Source organism: Adiantum capillus-veneris, chromosome 13, assembly GCF_014529385.1.
Source record: "Adiantum capillus-veneris isolate H3 chromosome 13, ASM1452938v2, whole genome shotgun sequence".
NCBI lineage: Eukaryota > Viridiplantae > Streptophyta > Polypodiopsida > Polypodiales > Pteridaceae > Adiantum > Adiantum capillus-veneris.
In genome coordinates, this window is record NC_140943.1 from 22,414,815 (window position 1) to 22,434,150 (window position 19,336).

Below are 19,336 nucleotides of genomic sequence, written 5' to 3' on the forward strand. Positions count from 1 at the left end.
TATGCTCCCTCCTTGAGCATGTCAATGTAGCTTTTTATCTCTTTCTAATATAATCACCGCCTTATATTGAAATAAATACATTATACACCTATACTTGTCTACTTTTGCTCTGGATTCTGAAGTATTTTTTTAATGCTCATTGCGACGTTATTTTCTCGTTGTAGTTGTCTCTTTAAGGTAACTTTCTCGAGGTGAAGAGCTATTACACTCACACACCCAACTTGTATAACTCAATTCTAAACTAATACATATAACTCAGTTCTGAACTTATACAGCCTTGCCCTTATTACTTGGTGCATCTCATCATCATCAGCAGACCTTGTGATATTAACACTTGTATTTTGATAGGCACAAATCATTTCCATTGCGGGCCTCGTGATTTTATCACTTGTTTTCCTCACCTGCTTAAGCGGATCTTTACTAATTCCCCTCACTTGGGAAAAAATCAAAATCGTTCACACATTTCGAGGTTTTTAAAGCTAAATTCCTTCAAAGTTCACACCTCTTAATTTAGAGTTGAAGTTCAAATTTTGTAGAGGGGATTACACTAAACCTAGGTTTCTTTCGAGCACTGTCCTGAGTACTGCGTGGTAATGGCAAGAAGAGTGGAATCGGCCATGGAGGAGGACCAAGCTATGGGAGAACAGGCGTATGTGGCTGCAGAGAACCAAGGATACATGATGCCAACCTCCGAAACTGCAGACGATGGATCCGGGGCGGGGGGGGCGGTTCTCCCTTCTGAAGTAACCATGACGACAGACGTGCCTGTTGCTGCCGCTGAGGAAGCACCTTCCGTGGTAGAAGCTACCGTCCTTTCTGAGCCGCAGCTTGATGGTAACAGCTCTGCAGCTGTAGAGAATCCTTCCGATGTACAGCCACAGCTCGAAGAGCCTGCAGGTTGTTCCCTTGCCGCATATTGTGAAAAATTGTCGAGTCTTATGCTGTATTATCTGTTTTCTGCTGATACTTTCCGAAGAATTAAGGAACATTATCTTCTTACACGAAGAATTAACTTTGTGTGTGCTGACTTCGCCTTTTGCCAGTAGCGATCTATTTGATAGCTTTGTCTCTGGTAATTTAAGAAGTCAGTTTACTCTGTTGTATTAAGTTGTATCGAGATGGTAAACTTTCACAATGCCATATAGCCTCTATTTAAGTTTTTCATTGTCTTTATATTTGCCTAAATGACGTTCATTTCTTTTTCAATGTAGTTCTCACAGAGGAGGATCGACTATGGAATATTGTGAAGGCAAATCCGGCAGATTTTGCAGCCTGGACTTCTCTCATTCAAGAAGTAGACAAGCTGGTAAGACCTGAGAATATGTTGTGCAATTTATTCCTATCAATATTGAGAGCTTGTGTCTCTTCTTTTTCGAGTTTGTGAGTTGGTATGTTAGTTATCTTGTCTCTCCAAGTCTTGGGGTGGTGGGGTGGAGTGGGCTTTGTGTTTCTGGATATGGGTTCTGGATGCAATTGTGTTCAAGCGCACGTGTCAATGGGTGTAGCTATTATGTATGTTCATGTTTTTGCTTGTTGGTGGTTATGTGTGTAAGTGTTCTTCATGCTCTACGCATGTCGCAGAATGTCCTTCCTTGTGCCCCTCTTGCAATGGAGCACTCTTTGCAGCCTCCCTTCGTAGCTTCAAGTGGTCAGCCTGTCCAAAAGCGTTGCTGTGGGTGTCTTTATCCCCCACCCCCTCCCCGCCCATCTTTCCCCCTCCCTTTTTGCATTCCACTTTTTTTTGGATTTCTTTTTTCCTTTGAGCCTGGGGTAGCTTCTCTCCCTCAGGTTTCCTTGAGGTGGCATGCTTTGGGCGGAGACCTTTTTTCAGCAAAAACATTGTCCGTTTGAGTTAGTCACATGACTGACACAGATGCCAGCCAGCCTCTTTGAAGCGAAAAAACGCACGATTACTGGCTTGCTACCAATCAGCATGCGAAGAGCTTCCATGGGGGGGTTTGCCCGGCCTGGGGGGCTGCCCACATATCAGATCATCTTGGTCATGAATGGCAGCCCGCTTAGATTGTGAGGCTTCGTCCGGGCGCTTCATGTGACTAAATGAGAGCAGCGCCTCCTCCTTTGGGGCCACATCGAAGCAGGTAGCTATCCTCTGCCTGCGTTGGACATAGGGGTTTGGTTTGTTCACGGTGGTTTCTTCCCGAATCTCTCCCATCCTCGTCCTCAATTGTATAGCTTGGTTACTCTTGGTGCTCCTATATATGCTCATTGGTCGGAGTTGGTGGTGCTAAATTTCTCGGAGTTCTCCCTCTTTTTTTTCCTTACTAGTTTGTTACACCCTTTAGGAGATGCATTTTTTCCTCTTCTAGTTTTACCACTTTTTGAGTCTTTGGCCTCTAGTGTTCTTGTCACGTGCACATAGCTTTGCATGCCAGTGGACATGCTTCATCGACTTCCAGAGCTAGTTTTCCGTTTCTTCCTAGATAGGGATGTCTAGAATCCTAGGAAAATTAGTACCGGCAATTTTGTGAGCTTGTTCGCAAGGCCTGTATGTCCGGACGAGTCCATTAGATTAGGTTTTGCAGCTTTGGAACCCTCTTGCAAAAATGGTTTCTATATGTGTTTTGACAGATGTTATTACACTATGGTGTGCATTTGTCATGATGTGCATGTAGTTCTAGGTTAGAGGAATCCAACGAGCCATTCCTCATCGTATGTCGTGTCCCAACCACCTTCAAGGGCCTCCTTACTCTGTTGTTAGAATAAGTACTTGCTTTAATTACTTGCACAAATAGGTGGAAAACGTCGATCTTGTGCAAAAATGCTGGGGCTGAATCTGATGCAAAACGCTAGGGCTGATTTGATGCTGCAGGCTAATAACATTGGTGCTGAATTGCTAGTGCTGAGGGTATTGATGATGATGAAGGTGTCGACGATGGAAATGTTGGCGGGTACTTGTTTTGATGTCTTTAAATTGAAGGCCAAGTGACTCGTTAATAGGTCATTTTGCCATTTGCCCTACCTACTTTTAATAAATGTCATGTCAAAGTCACTTCTTAATAAATGACTTAAGTGACCGTTCATATGTCTATATGCTTAAGTGATTGTTTAGTGCAAGTGAGGGTATACATCTATGACCTGCTTGATCATGCATGCACGTCATAGCTACCCGGAATGCGGAATGGGAACGGCGATCGGTTCCCCGCGAAACTGGGGAACGCCCGAGGGGTTAGGAACGGCAACGGGAACGACAATTTTTAGCTCTATGTCTAAATATAAGTAGTATGAGGCCATGGATTATGTGAGAAAGAGGGGGAGAGGAGAGCTTGAGCCTTGAGCCTCATAGACTTGAAAGTTGAGACGACTCGGGAGATTCTCGAATCTTCAATGGCAAATGTGTTTCATGTAGGCTTGACTCCTTAAGAGCTTGAGAGAGAAGACAGGTAGGAAGAGAGGGGGAGAGAGAGAGCTTGAGAGACTCCGAGAGAAAGATACATACGAGCTTGAGACTTGAGAGAGAGAGCTTGAGATAGTAAATACATAATGGCAAGCTTGTGCATTGTCACTTGTGAAGGTAAGGGATGGGTGTTGGGGGTGGGGGGGGAGGGGGGGGGGGGGAGGGAGGGTGCATTTTACAGTGGGGAGTTGAAAATTCTGCCCCAAATTTTGGCCACATTCTATTGCTGCCCAATCGTTCCGAGTCTTTCCGGCATCCCCTTTCTGGTTTGGCCATGTTGTCCGGAACGGCCAACCGTTCCGAGCCGTTCCATGTGATCCTTGACCCTCGGAGCGCCGTTCCGGTGTTCCACAGCCCTAGAAGTCCGTTCCCTGGTAACTATGATGCATGTCCTTCTGGAGGCTCACAAAATTACCAGGCTAGATCTTAAGCTAACTAAGATCGATGTTAACTTGTAGCAGTAGCTTGTCCACGTGGCTCAAGGTCAATGCGGACATGACATCCCCGTGTTAAAGGTGAGACACAATTGCCGAACTTCTTGTGGATGCTTTCTCTACTTCTCATGCAAAATGCATTTGATGCTTGTGGATGCATAAACTGAAGACGACAACTCCAAACTTACAGATACTGTGGACGTGGGTATTGCTGCGATGTAAACATCAACCAACCGAGTTACGAGGTAGCCTTACTACTGTCGCAGAATATCAGCCTTGGTGATGACTCTGCAAGTCCTACCACCCGAATAGTCGTGTCGTGAAAACATTGCAGGTGAAGATGGGGGTAAGGGTGCTCGGAGGTATTTCCAATGGTTCCATGTCGACGAAAGTGGATGCACTTAAATGCAAATGCAAAAGAGGGCTAGGGATCGTGTCTTCAACTCCTTCCACATCCTCATACGAGGCGAGCAGATCTTGGCACTCAAGATTTGGATCTTTGTGTATTTGCGTTCAAAGACATAGCGACCAAGACGGGAGCGTGCACGTTGCGTGATGGACTAAGGGTGGGAGTGGCTAATAAGTCCGAGGCAAGGATGCAATGTCACAAAGTGATGATGTGGCGGACAGTAGAAACCCTAATTTTTGCCAGAAACCCTAAAATTCTTGCAAACCCTAATTTTCGAAAATCGCGGAGGTTGAAATTAATTTTTTTTTTGTAGAAAATGATGAGCGACGCAAATTTCGCTTTTTCTCTACTTAAATGAGAAAGAGAGAGAGAATGCTTTTGCTTTCATGTTTTGACTCTCTGTGAGAGAGAGAGAGAGCAATTGCTTTTGATTTGAAGCTTTTGGGGCTCTGCTTTTGGGCATCCCTTGTAACCTTTAAATTAGTGGTGAGGGCCTCACTTCTCAGGGCATCTGGACGCAGAGTCTGAGAGTGAAACCCTAACCGTTCTTTTGTACTTTGATGATTGATTAATATAAAAAGAAATACCGAAAGGGGCGCCAGTCTCTGGGGCCAATATCTCTAGGCACGGAACTCCGTCGGGCCAGTGCAAATCTATTGTGATCTGTGAATTGTTTTGAAGTGGTTATTTGGTGCTGTCGCGGTTGATTCTTGACTTGGAGTGTCCAAGTCTGTTACAGTGGTATCAGAGCACGGTCGATTTCTCTTCTACGGGAAATCTGATCCCCAAATTTTTTTTCCGCGGCACCTATGGCTTCAGGCAATGATCAGTCGACTCCCTCTACATTTGGAGATGCGGGCTGGGATCACAACGAAGATTCAGGCAGAGTATGGCCTGCCTTGGCCTACTTAGGCGGAGCGGCGAGAGATAGAGCGTCGCCAGTTGATCGGCGATGCAACAAAGATGACGCTCAATTTTGCGAAGGACCCGAAGATGGCAAAATATATGAACCAGACCTCTTTGGAAGAGGTACAGACGGAGTGGCAGAGAACCACAACACCACTCCCGAAACCTGCTCTCAAGAAACCTTCTACCTCCAAGAAATATACGGAGAAGGAACTGGAGAACGTGGTTGATGCACGGATTGCTCAGCTTTTTGACACGCAAAAGAAAGCCAAAAAGCACGGCAAAAAGCAGAAGAAAGGCACTGACTTCCCGGCATATTTGGGTCGTCGGTTGACATTTGACAAGGCAAAGAAACGGAAGAAGCGTGTTCGATTTGAAGGAGTACCCAGTTCTTCTTCTTCTTCTTCTGATAGTTCTTCTAGCTCCTCGGATTAGAGCGAAGAAGACGGAAAAAGCAAAAAGCGAAGCAAGACACAAAGCTTCGGAAAGGGCAAGAAAAAGGCAAAGAAGGCTACATCTCGCCCAGAGAGTGACAGTTCTACTGAGGACTCGTCTACAGACAGCTCAGATTCCGATGACGGAAAGTTTTATGCGAACAAGAAGAATTTTTACAAAGCCAACCAGTATGACTTTCTCGAAGATAAAAGCAAGAAAGTCCGAGAGTTTAAGGAAGGTGGCCACTCGATCAAGTTTGATACTTTTTCAGGATACTCGGATGCTTCGAAGGCTGTGTCTTTTTTCATCGCTTTTGTGGGAGGACGCTATTCAGAGCACTCCAAGATTCAGAGAGCTGCCTCTTACTCTAAGAGGAATGCTCGTACTTGGTGGTCCACGCTTCTTTTAAATAAGACTGCGCCAGTTAAATGGCTGAAATTTAAGAAGCTTTTTATTTCTTCTTGGTTGACGCAAGAATATGAACGAGATGTACGAGCTGCTTGGAACCATCTCCGGATGACCAAGAGCGATACAGTGAATTCTTATTGTGAAAGATTTTGGAGCTCTTTTCTACCCGCCTCTTCATTCAAGAAGATCTCGTTCAGAGAACAGATTGAGCGGTTTACCTTGGGTCTACCTACAGAGATCCGAAATCACTGCTTGGAACAGAAGTCAGCTTCTGTTCAGGAGTTTATGAGTCATGCGAAGTGGGGCTTTGCCATTCACTCTGGCAGTCTGACCTACCCCACAGATGAGGCCATGACACAACGAGCCGAACAGACTTCTGGGAATGAAAGTAGAATGAAAAAGAGCAACCTAGAGAAAAAAAAGGATGCACGACCCAAGCTTACTCCTGAGGAGAGAGCTCGCTTCATCAGAGAGGGGAAGTGCTTTGGATGCGGGGAACACGGACATATTTCCGCAAAGTGCCCTAATAAAGCACAGAAAGAACAGAATGATAAAGACGACGACAGGTCTGAGAGTTCGAGAGCAGCTGAGGAATGTGGCAGAAAAGGCAGATAGAAAAGCAGAACTGGTACCACATGGCGTGGGACTTGCACCGAATCTAATGAATGAAAGTACAAACTTTGCCGCTTTCGGGGCAAAGTGAAGGATCAGGAAGCTCTTTTGAAGGAGCCAAGGCCAACTTCTTTTCACTTGGAATTGGCGGCTCGATTTGGAACTACGCCCGATAGACTGACGCCACAGGCGGAGGTAGTTCGACTGGCACCCGGATGGGATGTTGCCATTACACCGAGCATTGGCAAACTTCGTTTGCAATGACAGGGGTGTTCAGGGCACGCGAGTGACGTTCTACTCGAGATCCCTTGGTACCACAAGAACTACGCCGTGGTTGACTACCGGGCCGAGAAAGCGACTTTGATAAATGAAGGGCTTAGAGATTGTACTTGATGAACTTCAGTTTTCTTACTCATTCTTTTGGGAGAACTGAACGATGGATAAAAGTTGAATATGTTTTGACCTGAAGAAAAGAACGCCAAGATTTTTTTCTCCACGCTCATGTCGATTGCTTTTGAGAGGGCCTGAAGATCATACCATTGATCTGATATCTGGAAGCACGCCACTGAATCGGCCACCTTATCGTGTGAGCCGAGCACAAAATGAAAAGATTATGAACTCAGTGAAAGACCTCTTGGAAAAGGGTCTTGTCCAGCCTAGTACTTCACCGTATTGCTCTCCAGTGTTGTTGGTTTTGAAGAAAGACGGATCTTGGAGAATGTGCATCGATTATAGCACTCTCAACAAAATCACCATTAAGAACAGATTTCCGATTCCTAGGATCGATGATATACTCGACAGGTTACAGGGATCCTCGTGCTTTAGCAGGATTGACTTGAAGAGTGGATATCATCAGATCAGGATAGCGCCAGGAGATGTCTACAAGACAGCTTTTCGGACGACTTTTGGGTTATTTGAGTTTTTGGTGATGCCTTTTGGCTTAACCAATGCTCTTGCGACATTTAACCGGATGATGGATAGGATTTTTCGAGAGTATAGGCTATTTGTTGGCACTTTCTTTGACGACATCATTGTTTTCTCCTAGAATGAGGCAGAACACAGAGATCATCTGCTTCAAGTCTTTCAGGCATTACGAGATCACACATTAGTGATTAATGCTAAAAAAAGTGAATTTTTCCTACCAGAGATACATTTTTTGGGACACATTGTGTCAACAGCAGGAGTGCAAATAAACCCGGCCAAGATAGAGACTATCCGTGATTGGCCCGATTTGAGGAATGTCCATGAAGTTAGAAGCTTCTTGGGACTGTGTTCGTACTACAGGCGGTTCATACGAAAGTTTGCAGAGGTTGCTTCCCCTTTGCATACCTTGACACAGAAAGGAGTACCTTTTTCGTGGGGACTCACAGAGGTGACTGCCTTTCAGACACTGAAAGAGAAATTCACTACAGGGCCAGATTTGACTTTGTCGGACTTGCAGAAGTCATTTGAAGTATTTTGTGATGCTTGTGGTCGTAGTCTGGGTACGGTCTTGATGCAAGAAGGCCATGTCATAGCTTACGAGAGCCGTTTGTTCTCTAGGCCGGAGATGACAGCACAGATCTATGGGAAAGAGCTTTCGGCGGTTATCCACGCGCTTACTCAATGGCGGCATTACCTACTCGGAGCGGATTTTACTGTCTTTACAGACCATCAGAGTTTGCGCTACTTCTTGTCACAGAAGCAGCTTTCGGAAAAGCAGATGCGGTGGGTGAACATCTTGTCACAGTTCCACTTCTAGATTGTCCATGTGCAGGGACAAAAGAATGTGGCAGATGCTTTGTCTCGAAAACCGTTGGTTCTGGCTATTTCCGCGATACATCATAGGAGCTTCGAGGATATGGTCGATCAGTGTGCCACAGATACAGATTTTGCAGATATTTTCACACGAATACGGGATGGGGAGACAGTAGCTGGATACTCCCTTCGGGAAGGCTACTTGATGAAAAAGACTATGTTGTGCGTTACACAGCGGTTGAGAGAAAAGGTTATGACTGATTGCCACTGTCCACCTTTTACGGGTCACCGTGGCATTGCTACCACCATGAAAGGGGTAGAGAGAGATTTCTTTTGGCGGAGACTGAAGAAGGATGTGGAAGAGTTTGTGCGCAGTTGCTTGGTATGCCAGAAGGTCAAGTTTGACAGGCATAAGGCACAGGGATTGTTACAGCCTTTACCCATACCCACCCGCCCCTGGGAAAATATTGAAATGGATTTCATTTTTTTTGATCTCCCGAGAATACAGAATGATCACGATGATTTTCCGATTACATGGCACGCCTGAGACGATTGTCTCCGACAGAGACCCCAGATTTATGAGTTTGTTTTGGAAGGCAATTTGGGAGAACATTGGCACGCGGTTGCAGTTCTCGTCATCGTTCCACTTGCAGACTGACGGGCAATCTGAGATTGCCAATTCAGTGATTTTAGATTTATTGAAGTCTTGTATCTCACATCAGAAGACTCAATGGGAAAAGAACTTACCTTTGGTGGAATTTACCTACAATAACACGATACACTCTTCGATGGGGAAGACGCCATGTGAGATTGTTGAAACTGCTGCGAAGGTTCCATCCTTCCCGAGCACGAAAGATTAGAAATTTGAAGCGGATGAATATTCGCGAGATTTGGATACGGCTTTTGCCAAGGTTCGCGAGACTTTGCAGGAGTCTCAAGAACGACAGAAAAAGGCAGCGGATCGCCATCGTCGCGACTGGAAACTGAAGGAGGATGATTGGGTGCTCTTACTTTTGAGAAGGTACGCCTAAGAAAGAAAAAGGGAAAGGAGAGGCTTTTTCCAAAGCTTAGTATGTGATACTACGGACCTTTCCAGATTATTGACAAGATAAATGATGTCTCCTTCCGATTGAAACTGCCAGATACTTGGAGGATTCACAATGCATTGCATGTGAGTCTCTTGAAACCTGTCAAGGGTGATGTGTCTGATGATGGGGAGCCTGATGAGCAACCCAAAGTGGAAGAAAACGAGGAGATCCTTGTTTCTGAACAGATTTTGGCACATAATGATACGAAGAAAGGTAAAGTCCGAAGGCGGTCCTTGGTTAAGTTCAAGAACTTTCCTGCATTTGATGCGAAGTGGATGGAGGAGGAGGACCTAGCAGATACTCCTCGGATTGTGAAACTTTACCTCGATGTTTTGGTTTAGCATAGTCTACTCCAAACGGAACCCAAAATTCAGCTTGGCCGGAGATCTGGTGCAGTGGGATGCACAAGAGGGGAGTCACTCCACTCCTTTGTCAACAGATGCCTCGATTTTGATACTAAAGTCACCGATGTCTCTTTGAGCTTCAGGGATACTGAGAGCTGACAATATTCTGCTGGATGACTTTATGAAATGGAATTCCTGATTATGATATTGATTTGTTCTTGACTTCTTGTGAGTGCAGGAACTGATAGACGAAATGACTGCAGCATTTTGGTCTACTTGATCTCGAATAGACATGGTTGCAATAGGGGTTAGTCAATCGGACATCGATGAGGTCCCGATTGGACCTAGATGTGATTGCTAGCTACATTGCCGATAAATCATGGTCTAAGATCCGAATGAATGTTGAATGTCATGTGATGTCGTGTGATGTCCTGTGATGTCGTGTGATGTGACTGTCGATTTTGTACATGTGCTAGATGTGTGTTCCTAGTACATAGGTACTAACAGTCAGTGTCTGCTAAGACGGTTTATGGCTTTTATCGGTTTTGCAGGCGTAATCGCGGTCGATTATAATGCTTTCAAGAGGGGGGTATGTCACAAAGTGACGACGTGGCGGACAGCAGAAACCCTAATTTCTGCCAAAAACCCTAAAATTCTTGCAAACCCTAATTTTTGCCAGAAACCCTAATTTCCGGAAATCGCGGAGGCTGAAAATATTTTTTTTTTGTGGAAAATGATGAGCGACGCAAATTTCGCTTTTTCTCTACTTAAATGAGAAAGAGAGAGAGAATGCTTTTGCTTTTATGTTTTGACTCTCTGTGAGAGAGAGAGAGCAATTGCTTTTGATTTGAAGCTTTTGGGGCTCTGCTTTTGGGCATCCCTTGTAACCTTTAAATTAGTGGTGAGGGCCTCACTTCTCAGGGCATCTGGACGCAGAGTCTGAGAGTGAAACCCTAACCGCTCTTTTGTACTTTGATGATTGATTAATATAAAAAGAAATACCGAAAGGGGCGCTAGTCTTTGGGGCCAATATCTCTAGGCACGGAACTCCGCCGGGCCAGTGCAAACCTATTGTGATCTGTGAATTGTTTTGAAGTGGTTATTTGGTGCTGTTGCGGTTGATTCTTGACTTGGAGTGTCCAAGTCTGTTACATGCAAAGCTTCTTTGAGAACAAAACTGAGAGAGGCTCTTTGGGTTTTGGGTTCTTTCTTGGAGTTCGTGAAGCCGAAGAACGTTTAGTTGAAGGTTCTAAGGATTTTGACTCAGATCTAGTACTTCGCACAAACACAAGGTTACTTTACTTGACCTGAGAGAACTAAACTAAACACAATGAAAGAGAGTGGCATAGAGGAAAAAGAGAGACGACACTGCATGTCCGGTCCCAACCACCCTCGAGGGCCCCTTTGCTCAGTTGCCAGAGCAAGTACTTGCTTTAGTTACTTGCACAAATGCTTCATGCTTCATGTTAATGCTTCATTCAAAAATGCTAGGATGGATCTGATGTTGATGTTGAGGATATGAAAACGCTAGGGCTGATTTGATGCTATAGGCTGAAAACGTTGATCTGGTGCAAAATCACTGGGGCTGAATCTGATGCAAAAGCGTTGGCTGATCTATTGTAAAAACGTTGGGGTTGAAATTGATGCAAAATGCTAGGGATGATTTGATGCTGCAGGCTAAAAACGCTAGTGCTGAACTGCTGGTGTTGAGGATACCGACGACAAAGGTGCTGGCGATAAAAATGTTGGTGGGTGCTTGTGCTGTTGGTACTTGTAGTGCGGTCTTTAAACTGAAGGCTAAGTGACTCTTTTATACGTATTAAATGTCATGTAAAAGTCACTTATTAATAATAAACGACTTTAAGTGACTGTTCATATATGCTTAAGTGATTGTGTAAGCGAGGCAATACAACTATGGCTTGCTTGATCATGCATGTCTTTCTAGAGGCTCACAAATTTGCTTGGCTAGATCTTAAGCTAACTAAGATCAGTGCTGACCTGTAGCAGTAGCTTGTCCACGTGGTTCAAGTGCAATGCGCACGTGACGGTACAAATGGTGTTCAAAGGTGAGGTTTGCCAAATGTCTATTTTTTTTGATAATGTAATTTTGCCTTCGTGTTTGGCACAATCCAAACATGCACGTAAGACAACATTAGGGATACATCTCCAAACCATGAGAGTGTAACTCGCTCATCCCCAAGCTTGGAAGCTTGGAGCTACTCTAGCCTCATGCTAGACCTCAAGTATTAGCATCCCATACCATTTGACACCCTAGGAAGAGTTCTTGGGTGTCATTGCCTAGGGTCTATAGCGTAGCCATTGGGAATTCTTCTAAACTCCGTCTTTTTCTTTTTCTTGTATGTATTCTCGTTCTAGTTTTTGTTTCCATTTTCCATTCTACCTCCTTGTTCCCTATTTACTGAAGATCTAAATTTTTGCCGCTTTTGTATCTGTTTAGACAAGCAATGAAGTCTATTAGCCTTTCACCTTGTTTGCGGTGGCTCCAAACTCTTCCAAGAATTGGTGTGACGGGGTGAGGGCTATCTTGTGGTTGTGTGACGGGTTTTAGCATTAAGGCTTTTGTATTTAAGTATGAGGTGCAATTGGCTTTATCCTAGTAAGACGCCCTTTGCTAATATTTGAGTCATAGCAATAATCCTCCTAACCGCAAACTCTCTCTCTAGGTTCTCTCCTGCCTCTTAGAGGCCTGACACTTCTCTTTAAACCTGAATTTTCTAGTTTACTCTCTTTAGAAGTCGAGAACTGTTTTCTCTCATGGGAGGGCTTTAGAATTTGCTGTTTCTCTCTCTAGAAATTTTGGCAGATTTCCTATCTCTAGACAGAGCAAATTCTCTCTACATGCTCTCTCTGTATTTTAAGATTGCAAATAGGGTGGACTGATTTTTTTTTCCGCTACCAATTTTCTCTCTTCTTGCTTTGCCATTTGTGCGTTGCTATGGATGTACATGCTTATGGGGTAGGACAACCTTTTAGTATTTCATTTGACATCTATATGAGAATTTGGGGAATATGTCTCAACCACTACTCCAAAGTGAATACATTGCACCTGTCCATGAGCGAGGTTTGTATCACTTTCCCAGCTTCTTGTATTATGTATTTCCCTCCAACAAAAGGAAATAAATATAACAATAGCGAACAAATAAAGGATTGCTCAATAAACTTCAAAGATAACCCATTCATCTCCGGTACTTACCTAAAAAGTTTAATACGCCTTAGATGTCCCAACAAAAGGAAATAAATATAACAATAGCGAACAAGTAAAGGATTGCTCAATAAACTTCAAAGATAACCCATTCACCTCCGGTACTTACCTAAAAAGTTTAATACGCCTTAGATGTCCCAACAAAAGGAAATAAATATAACAATAGCGAACAAGTAAAGGATTGCTCAATAAACTTCAAAGATAACCCATTCACCTCCGGTACTTACCTAAAAAGTTTAATACGCCTTAGATGTCCCATCAAAACCAACCTACCATGTTGTGCATGATCTGAGTAGTCTCTCAAGTGAGTCCCCTTCGCGTCTTGGCTCTGTGTATTTGACATTGGCATAACGATCTGTGGTGAAATGGCACATCTTTTTCTTGATACGCTTATAAGCCTAGACCTACTTCATCTTATGATAAATCTGTTTTTGTGAGTTTCTGTTCAATAATTTTCCATGGCACATATTACCAGGATTCCGATGGCTTTGCATTTGGTGTGCAGGAAATATTAGAAAGAATCCATCGAGTTTACGATACATTCTTGGCAGAGTTTCCTCTATGCTATGGATACTGGAAGAAGTATGCTGACCACGAAATTCGCGGGGGAACTCATGAAAGTACCATTGCCGTGTACGAACGAGCAGTACAAGCAGTAACTTATTCAGTTGATATTTGGATGCACTATTGCTCATATTTAATCAGCAAACAAGAAGACCCAGATGAAGTTCGCAGGTATCTTCCTCTAGAAAACTTTTCTTTCTGATTATGGTCGGTCTTCTTTTTATCTCTGGCAGGCGGACGTTCATATGTCTTCCGTTTTGGAAGACATGGGAAATCCTTGTGTTGCTTGATAGCCTGCCTTTTCTTCTAACAAATGGTTGGTATTGCTGCAGCTTATGGTGCCTCCTATTTTGGCTACCCGGCAGAACGGTTTGGCCAATTTGGTTGTTCTAGATCATCCTATTGATTTCCTTTCATAGAGCTTGTTCTCTGCTTGTATTTCATACAGTCATGTGCAGTTACTATGTGAATGGCATATTCTAGGGTAGGTTGGTACCTGTTTTGTGTCATTGTTTTGTTTAACTCAATTGAGGGTTATATTGGGCACACATCTGAATCATGCTGCTGTGGAAGATCGAATACAATGATTCCAATGAGGGCAAAAGAGGGCCTGTGAGCGCCATTCCATGTTGCGGAGATAGTATTTTTATGCAGGAAGGTAAATGCAGAGCATTTGTGACCATGTTTGGCAGTATCAAACTGATCTTGCAGTGTAATTTTTGCTCTAATCCAAGTTTTAGAATGAATCTTTGGTGGGTGGAAACTATTTTGTAACCATACCGAGTAAAGTGTGTAGCCATGTCTAACCATATTGCATTCTGGCATCGGTTACAGACTCTTTGAACGAGGCCTTTCTTATGTTGGAAGTGACTACATGTCTCACATTCTCTGGGACAAATATCTGGAGTTTGAGGTGGGTTTGAATGAAATTAACAAAATCTCCCAGTTGTACACAAGGATCATACAGCTCCCAATTCAGAAGTTGGATCACTATTACCACAGGTAATCTTGTTGTTTTTTGCCGAAAGAAATCTGATAATGCTCTTTTAACAGGTTGTTTAAATGTGTGCATTGCGAAATTTGATGTATCGTTTTTGTTTGCAGCTATAAGCAGTTCATTGCTTTACATACACTCAATGAACTCCAAAGTGACGAGGAGAGGGCTGCAAGCTCTGCTGCTGCTTTAGCCACTACTACAATTGAAACAACTTCTAATACGGAGGCAGGGCCTGCGGAGGGTGCAGGTGCAGAAGAAGGCAATTCAACTTCAGCTTCAAAAGTTGATGGGTCTGTGAAACCTGACCAAGGATTAGAATGGTCGGAGGAAAGTGAGCTTAGTAAGTTCAACTATCTGAGAGATGAGTTATATAAGGCAGCAAAGGAGCAAGACGCAAGAATCGCCGAGTATGAGACAGCCATACGCAGGCCATACTTCCACGTGAAGCCGCTTGATGATGCACAGCTTGCAAATTGGCATCGTTATCTTGACTTTATGGAGAAAGATGGGGATTTTGCCAAGGTGAAAGCTTGGTATTTCGATTATATGGGTTTCAAGTGCTTAGTTATGTCTTCTTGGCTTATCATCATAACCATGTTCATGCGTTCTTTGCAATAGGTTGTCAAATTATATGAACGCTGCTTGATTGCTTGCGCCAATTATCCAGAATATTGGATTAGATATGTGCTGCATATGGATTTACAAGGAAGTATGGAATATGCAGTCGATGCTTTGACACGAGCATCCCAAATATTCGTAAAGGTAAATCTTTTATTTTGAATTGCAACCTGAGTGTTTGCCTGTGAGCTGATAAGACTTAGTGGTCTAATAACGCATGTCTATGGTTATCTGTTGAGTTATTTTGCGAGCCCAGGATTAACGATTTTATGTGTGCTGGTGCATCTCTAACAGAGACGTCCAGAGATCCATCTGTTCTCTGCAAGGTTCAAGGAGGAGCATGGAGACATTGAGGGTGCACGCTATGAATACCAGATATTGAATTCAAGCTTGGCACCAGGTCTTCTTGAGAGTATTGTAAGGACAGCCAATTTTGAACATCGCCAGGTATTGTGTTTTTGAAAATAAATATTAGTTGATAATGACAATATCAGGTCAGCTTAAGCTTAATGTTTGACTTATATAGGGAAATACCGAAGGAGCATGTGCAGTGTTCACGTCTGCAATTGAGTATGAGAAATCTAAGGAGGAGTCCCGTTCGCTTCCATTCTTATTCATTCAATATGCTCGTTTTCTGGATCAGGTATACACTGCAGGTGTCCAAAGGAGGTTTCTTTTGGTTCCAGTCCTCAATTTGCACTTTGTCCCTACGGGCTTTTAGGACCTTTGAGTTTTTTGCTAGTTGCTGCCTGAAAAATGAATGTGATTGTTTCGTCACGAGCAACCCTCAATTCAGGGAGGGAGGGAGCGCTTTTTTTTCTCTGGTTTAGCAGTTGATGCCCTGGGCAGCTGATACGGGCTCTGTAATAGAATTCTATCTAAGGGTTTAGTTAAGATGATTCATTTTGGTGGCACTTTATGATGAGAGATATCATCACCAGTTGTACTACTTGTTTGGGACTCATGGGCCATTTTGGCTTTTATGAGGTGTTGCTCTATCTTTCTTTCTTTCTTGGTTTCGGATAGGAATGATTGTGGGACTACTTGCTGTTATGAAACTGGTCAGGTTCTAGTATGAACCAACTTTACGTCAGGCAACAATTCACTACATGCCCCCCTTTAGAAGTTATCAAAATACATTTATTTTACTATTTATTAGTGTTCTCTTTGCATGTTTCCTTTCTCTATAGTCAACCTTGACATAGTAGAGGAAAACATCTCCACCAACCTGCTCCGTATATATCTTATATTTGACAAGGATTGACTGCTCTTTTATTCCCTTGTATGTCTTGTTGTGAAATTCATCTGTTTGCGCCGTGTCTGCTGTTTGTGTGTGTGTTTTTGTGTGGTGTCTTAATCTTACCTCCTCTTCAATTTAACTCATTTTTATTCCGCACCTTCTTCCCCTACATTATGACACGTATTTCTGCAAGAAATGTGCAAACTAGGATCTTTGAATGTGAAGTTTGTGAATGAGGTCTTTAGTGTTGAATCCAGCTGGACGCCATCTTGCATTTGGTTGTGGTTATGCAGAACCGAGGTGCATATTTTTAAACGTGTTTTTTTTTTTGTTTGCCTTAAATGCCGGAACATGAAGGCCTATACTATAATAAAGTAGCATTGTAGTTTTTTGCTCTGATCCCTTGTAGCAGTTAGGAGTGCACATGCTAATGATTTTACATACCAAGCTTATAACAAGAAAGTAGTTTCTGTCCTAAAAGCCATAAGAATTCAGGCTTTGCAGTTCATTTTGTTTCACTTTCGCTCATTATGATTTGCTCTCTTGTTGCCAGGTGGCTGAAAACACAGAAAAAGCAAGAGAAGTGTATGCTGATGCCCTTGCCTTTCTTCCGTTGTCAAAGACATTGTGGGAGGTATGAAGCAGTTGTTAGAGGGCTTGATTAATGTTGTCTTTGGAATAGCAAAACATGATGAACAGGCATACATTACAAAAACAACACTTGCAAATTATGCTCAGCACTTTCAGTTCATATCTTGTCTAGGGTGGCTGCTGGATCCTTTCTTAGAAGTTAGAAGAAGTATAGACAGTGTTGGCTCATATATGGACGTAGGTTGGCTTATCTATGGTTAACTAAGCTAAGCGATTGGCAAAGATAGTCCACTGTAGGAAAAAATTGCGAACTGTGCAATGGAATGTCATAGAGTGCTTATTATGAATTACTGTCTGTTTCAGGCATTGATTCACTTTGAGGCTTACCGATCGGGCCCGAAAGACATGGACAGGCTGGAATCGCTTATTGAGGAAGCAACTGCTGCTCCCAAGCCAGATGTTCCTGGGTTAAGTGCTATTGACAAAGAAGAGATATCCAGCATTTATTTGGAGGTGAATATTTATGCTTATTATGGGTTTTAGTAAGTTTATGATTATGATGGGTTTTAGGTAGAGCTCCATTTGCTAATAAGCTGGTACTCTTCACCGTACAGTTTGTTGACCTTTTTGGAGATCTGCAAAGACTCAGGAAAGCTGAAGCACGCCATAGGCAACTATTTCCCTTGCGCAAGAACTCTGAGTCTAGAAAGAGGCCATCACCTGATGGGAGTGGTTCTGATAGAGCTAAAATGTTGAAAGTACATGGCTCATCTACGCTTTCTCCTGCTCAAGCGGCTGCTCCTGCTTACGCAAATGGGCAGACTCAATGGGGTGCAGGTTATGGTCAGCAAGGATACGCACAACCTCCCCAGACTTGGCAGCAGCCTCCTGCTCAGCAGGCTCAAGTTCAGCAACAGCAATGGACTCCAGCCTACTCCTCTCAACCGGTAGGCAATTAGGCTTCATTCCTTCTGTGAGAGTGCTAGTATTTTGTAGTAGTTTGTGACCGTTCATTCAATGCTGTGTTTCTGCAGGCTGGCTACAATGCCTATGGTAATTATGGAGCGTATGGTGCCACACAGCAGCAGGCTGTGCCACCACCTCAGCAGCAGCCAGCTGCATACAGCAGTTATGCTCAGGGCTATACTCCACAGGTGTGGCGCATGCTCGATATTGCTGTCTGTTTGTGCTTTGTGATTTTAGAGTTGTTTTTGAGGTTTGAATGTTTTTGTTCCAGGCTTTTCCGCAGCAGCCAGGTTATGCACAGCAACCAGCATATACCCAGCAGCAAGCCCCTGTACAACAAGGCTATTATCCTGCATATTACTGAGGATGACCATGAGCGGCAATGCCTAAAAAGATCTCAGTGATAATTTGTTATGAAGATCACTTGTTATGTGTGTCTTTCTAGCTTGTTACAATTGCCGCAAGGTACATGTGCTGTAAACATCAGATTTGGATATCACTATGTAGAAGCTCTCCTTGTCGAGTTTTTGAAGGTTGGTTCATGTGTAAAAAATATTGTTGTTTCAGTTTTGGCAGGAGATTGCTGGAGGTTATCCTGTGAGGTGGGTGGTCTGGGTTGCCTTTCCAATCATGGTCTCTATTGGCTAGAAGTCATTGTCACATGACAACCAGTGTTTTCCAGCTATCCTGGGGCTTCATGTTAGTGAAGGGCTCTCGTGTGAATCGGATTAAGATCTAAGACATGCTTAAGGACGTCCGGAGGAGTAAGCATGGTAGGCCTTTTCTCTTGTGAACGTCTTGGAGAAGTGACTACGAGTGCAGCCACTGGTTGGTTATTGCCGAGAATTTTGTTACAATGGGCCTAGGACAGTAACTTGCAGAGTTCTCTTTGTATAGGGACTTTCTTGTTCTGTTACGTGTTATGCTTATTAGGTTTGCAGTCCATTTAGCAGGTGGAGCCTCTTGTATAAAATACAGAGCAGGAATTTCTCTGTAGAGTTGAGTAGGAATTTCTCTGTAGAGTTGTGCAGTGTTTCTCTCGGATTATATTGGAGCATACAAGTGTCCGTGAGCCACTCGAAAATGTTCAGAGAAAATTTAGGAGCCCTGGTGCAATTGTTAATTTTTGAAATCTATGAGCCTCTAAATGAAATCTTTTTCGAGAATTTTGTGATATGAAAGTTTAGATTGACTTTTGTGCACATTGTTCAAGAAGTTTGTTCAATTTTACAGTCTCTCATCACTAGCCTATATCTAGGACTAGAACAAATCATTGTCATATGCACAGGGAATGTTCAGGGCTGCATTAGATTGAATCTCACCAGTAAAGATCGAATTTGAGTTTTGGA

The 19,336-nt window shown here is 43.3% G+C and overlaps 1 protein-coding gene across 1 annotated transcript; it reads left to right on the top strand.

Annotated features, from left to right (window-relative positions):
- The first annotated feature begins 520 nt into the window (after nt 1–520).
- PRP39 (Tetratricopeptide repeat (TPR)-like superfamily protein) lies at nt 521–19,183 on the top strand. Its single transcript, XM_086526499.1, has 14 exons — nt 521–897; nt 1,212–1,306; nt 13,517–13,746; nt 14,410–14,577; nt 14,680–15,094; nt 15,191–15,334; nt 15,485–15,637; nt 15,717–15,833; nt 16,984–17,064; nt 17,385–17,534; nt 17,636–17,968; nt 18,056–18,175; nt 18,259–18,452; nt 18,555–19,183. Exons 1-13 carry the CDS (start codon nt 594–596, stop codon nt 18,349–18,351), a joined length of 2,403 nt encoding a protein of 800 aa, XP_086382625.1. The 5' UTR covers nt 521–593; the 3' UTR covers nt 18,352–18,452; nt 18,555–19,183.
- Nucleotides 19,184–19,336: the final 153 nt, after the last annotated feature.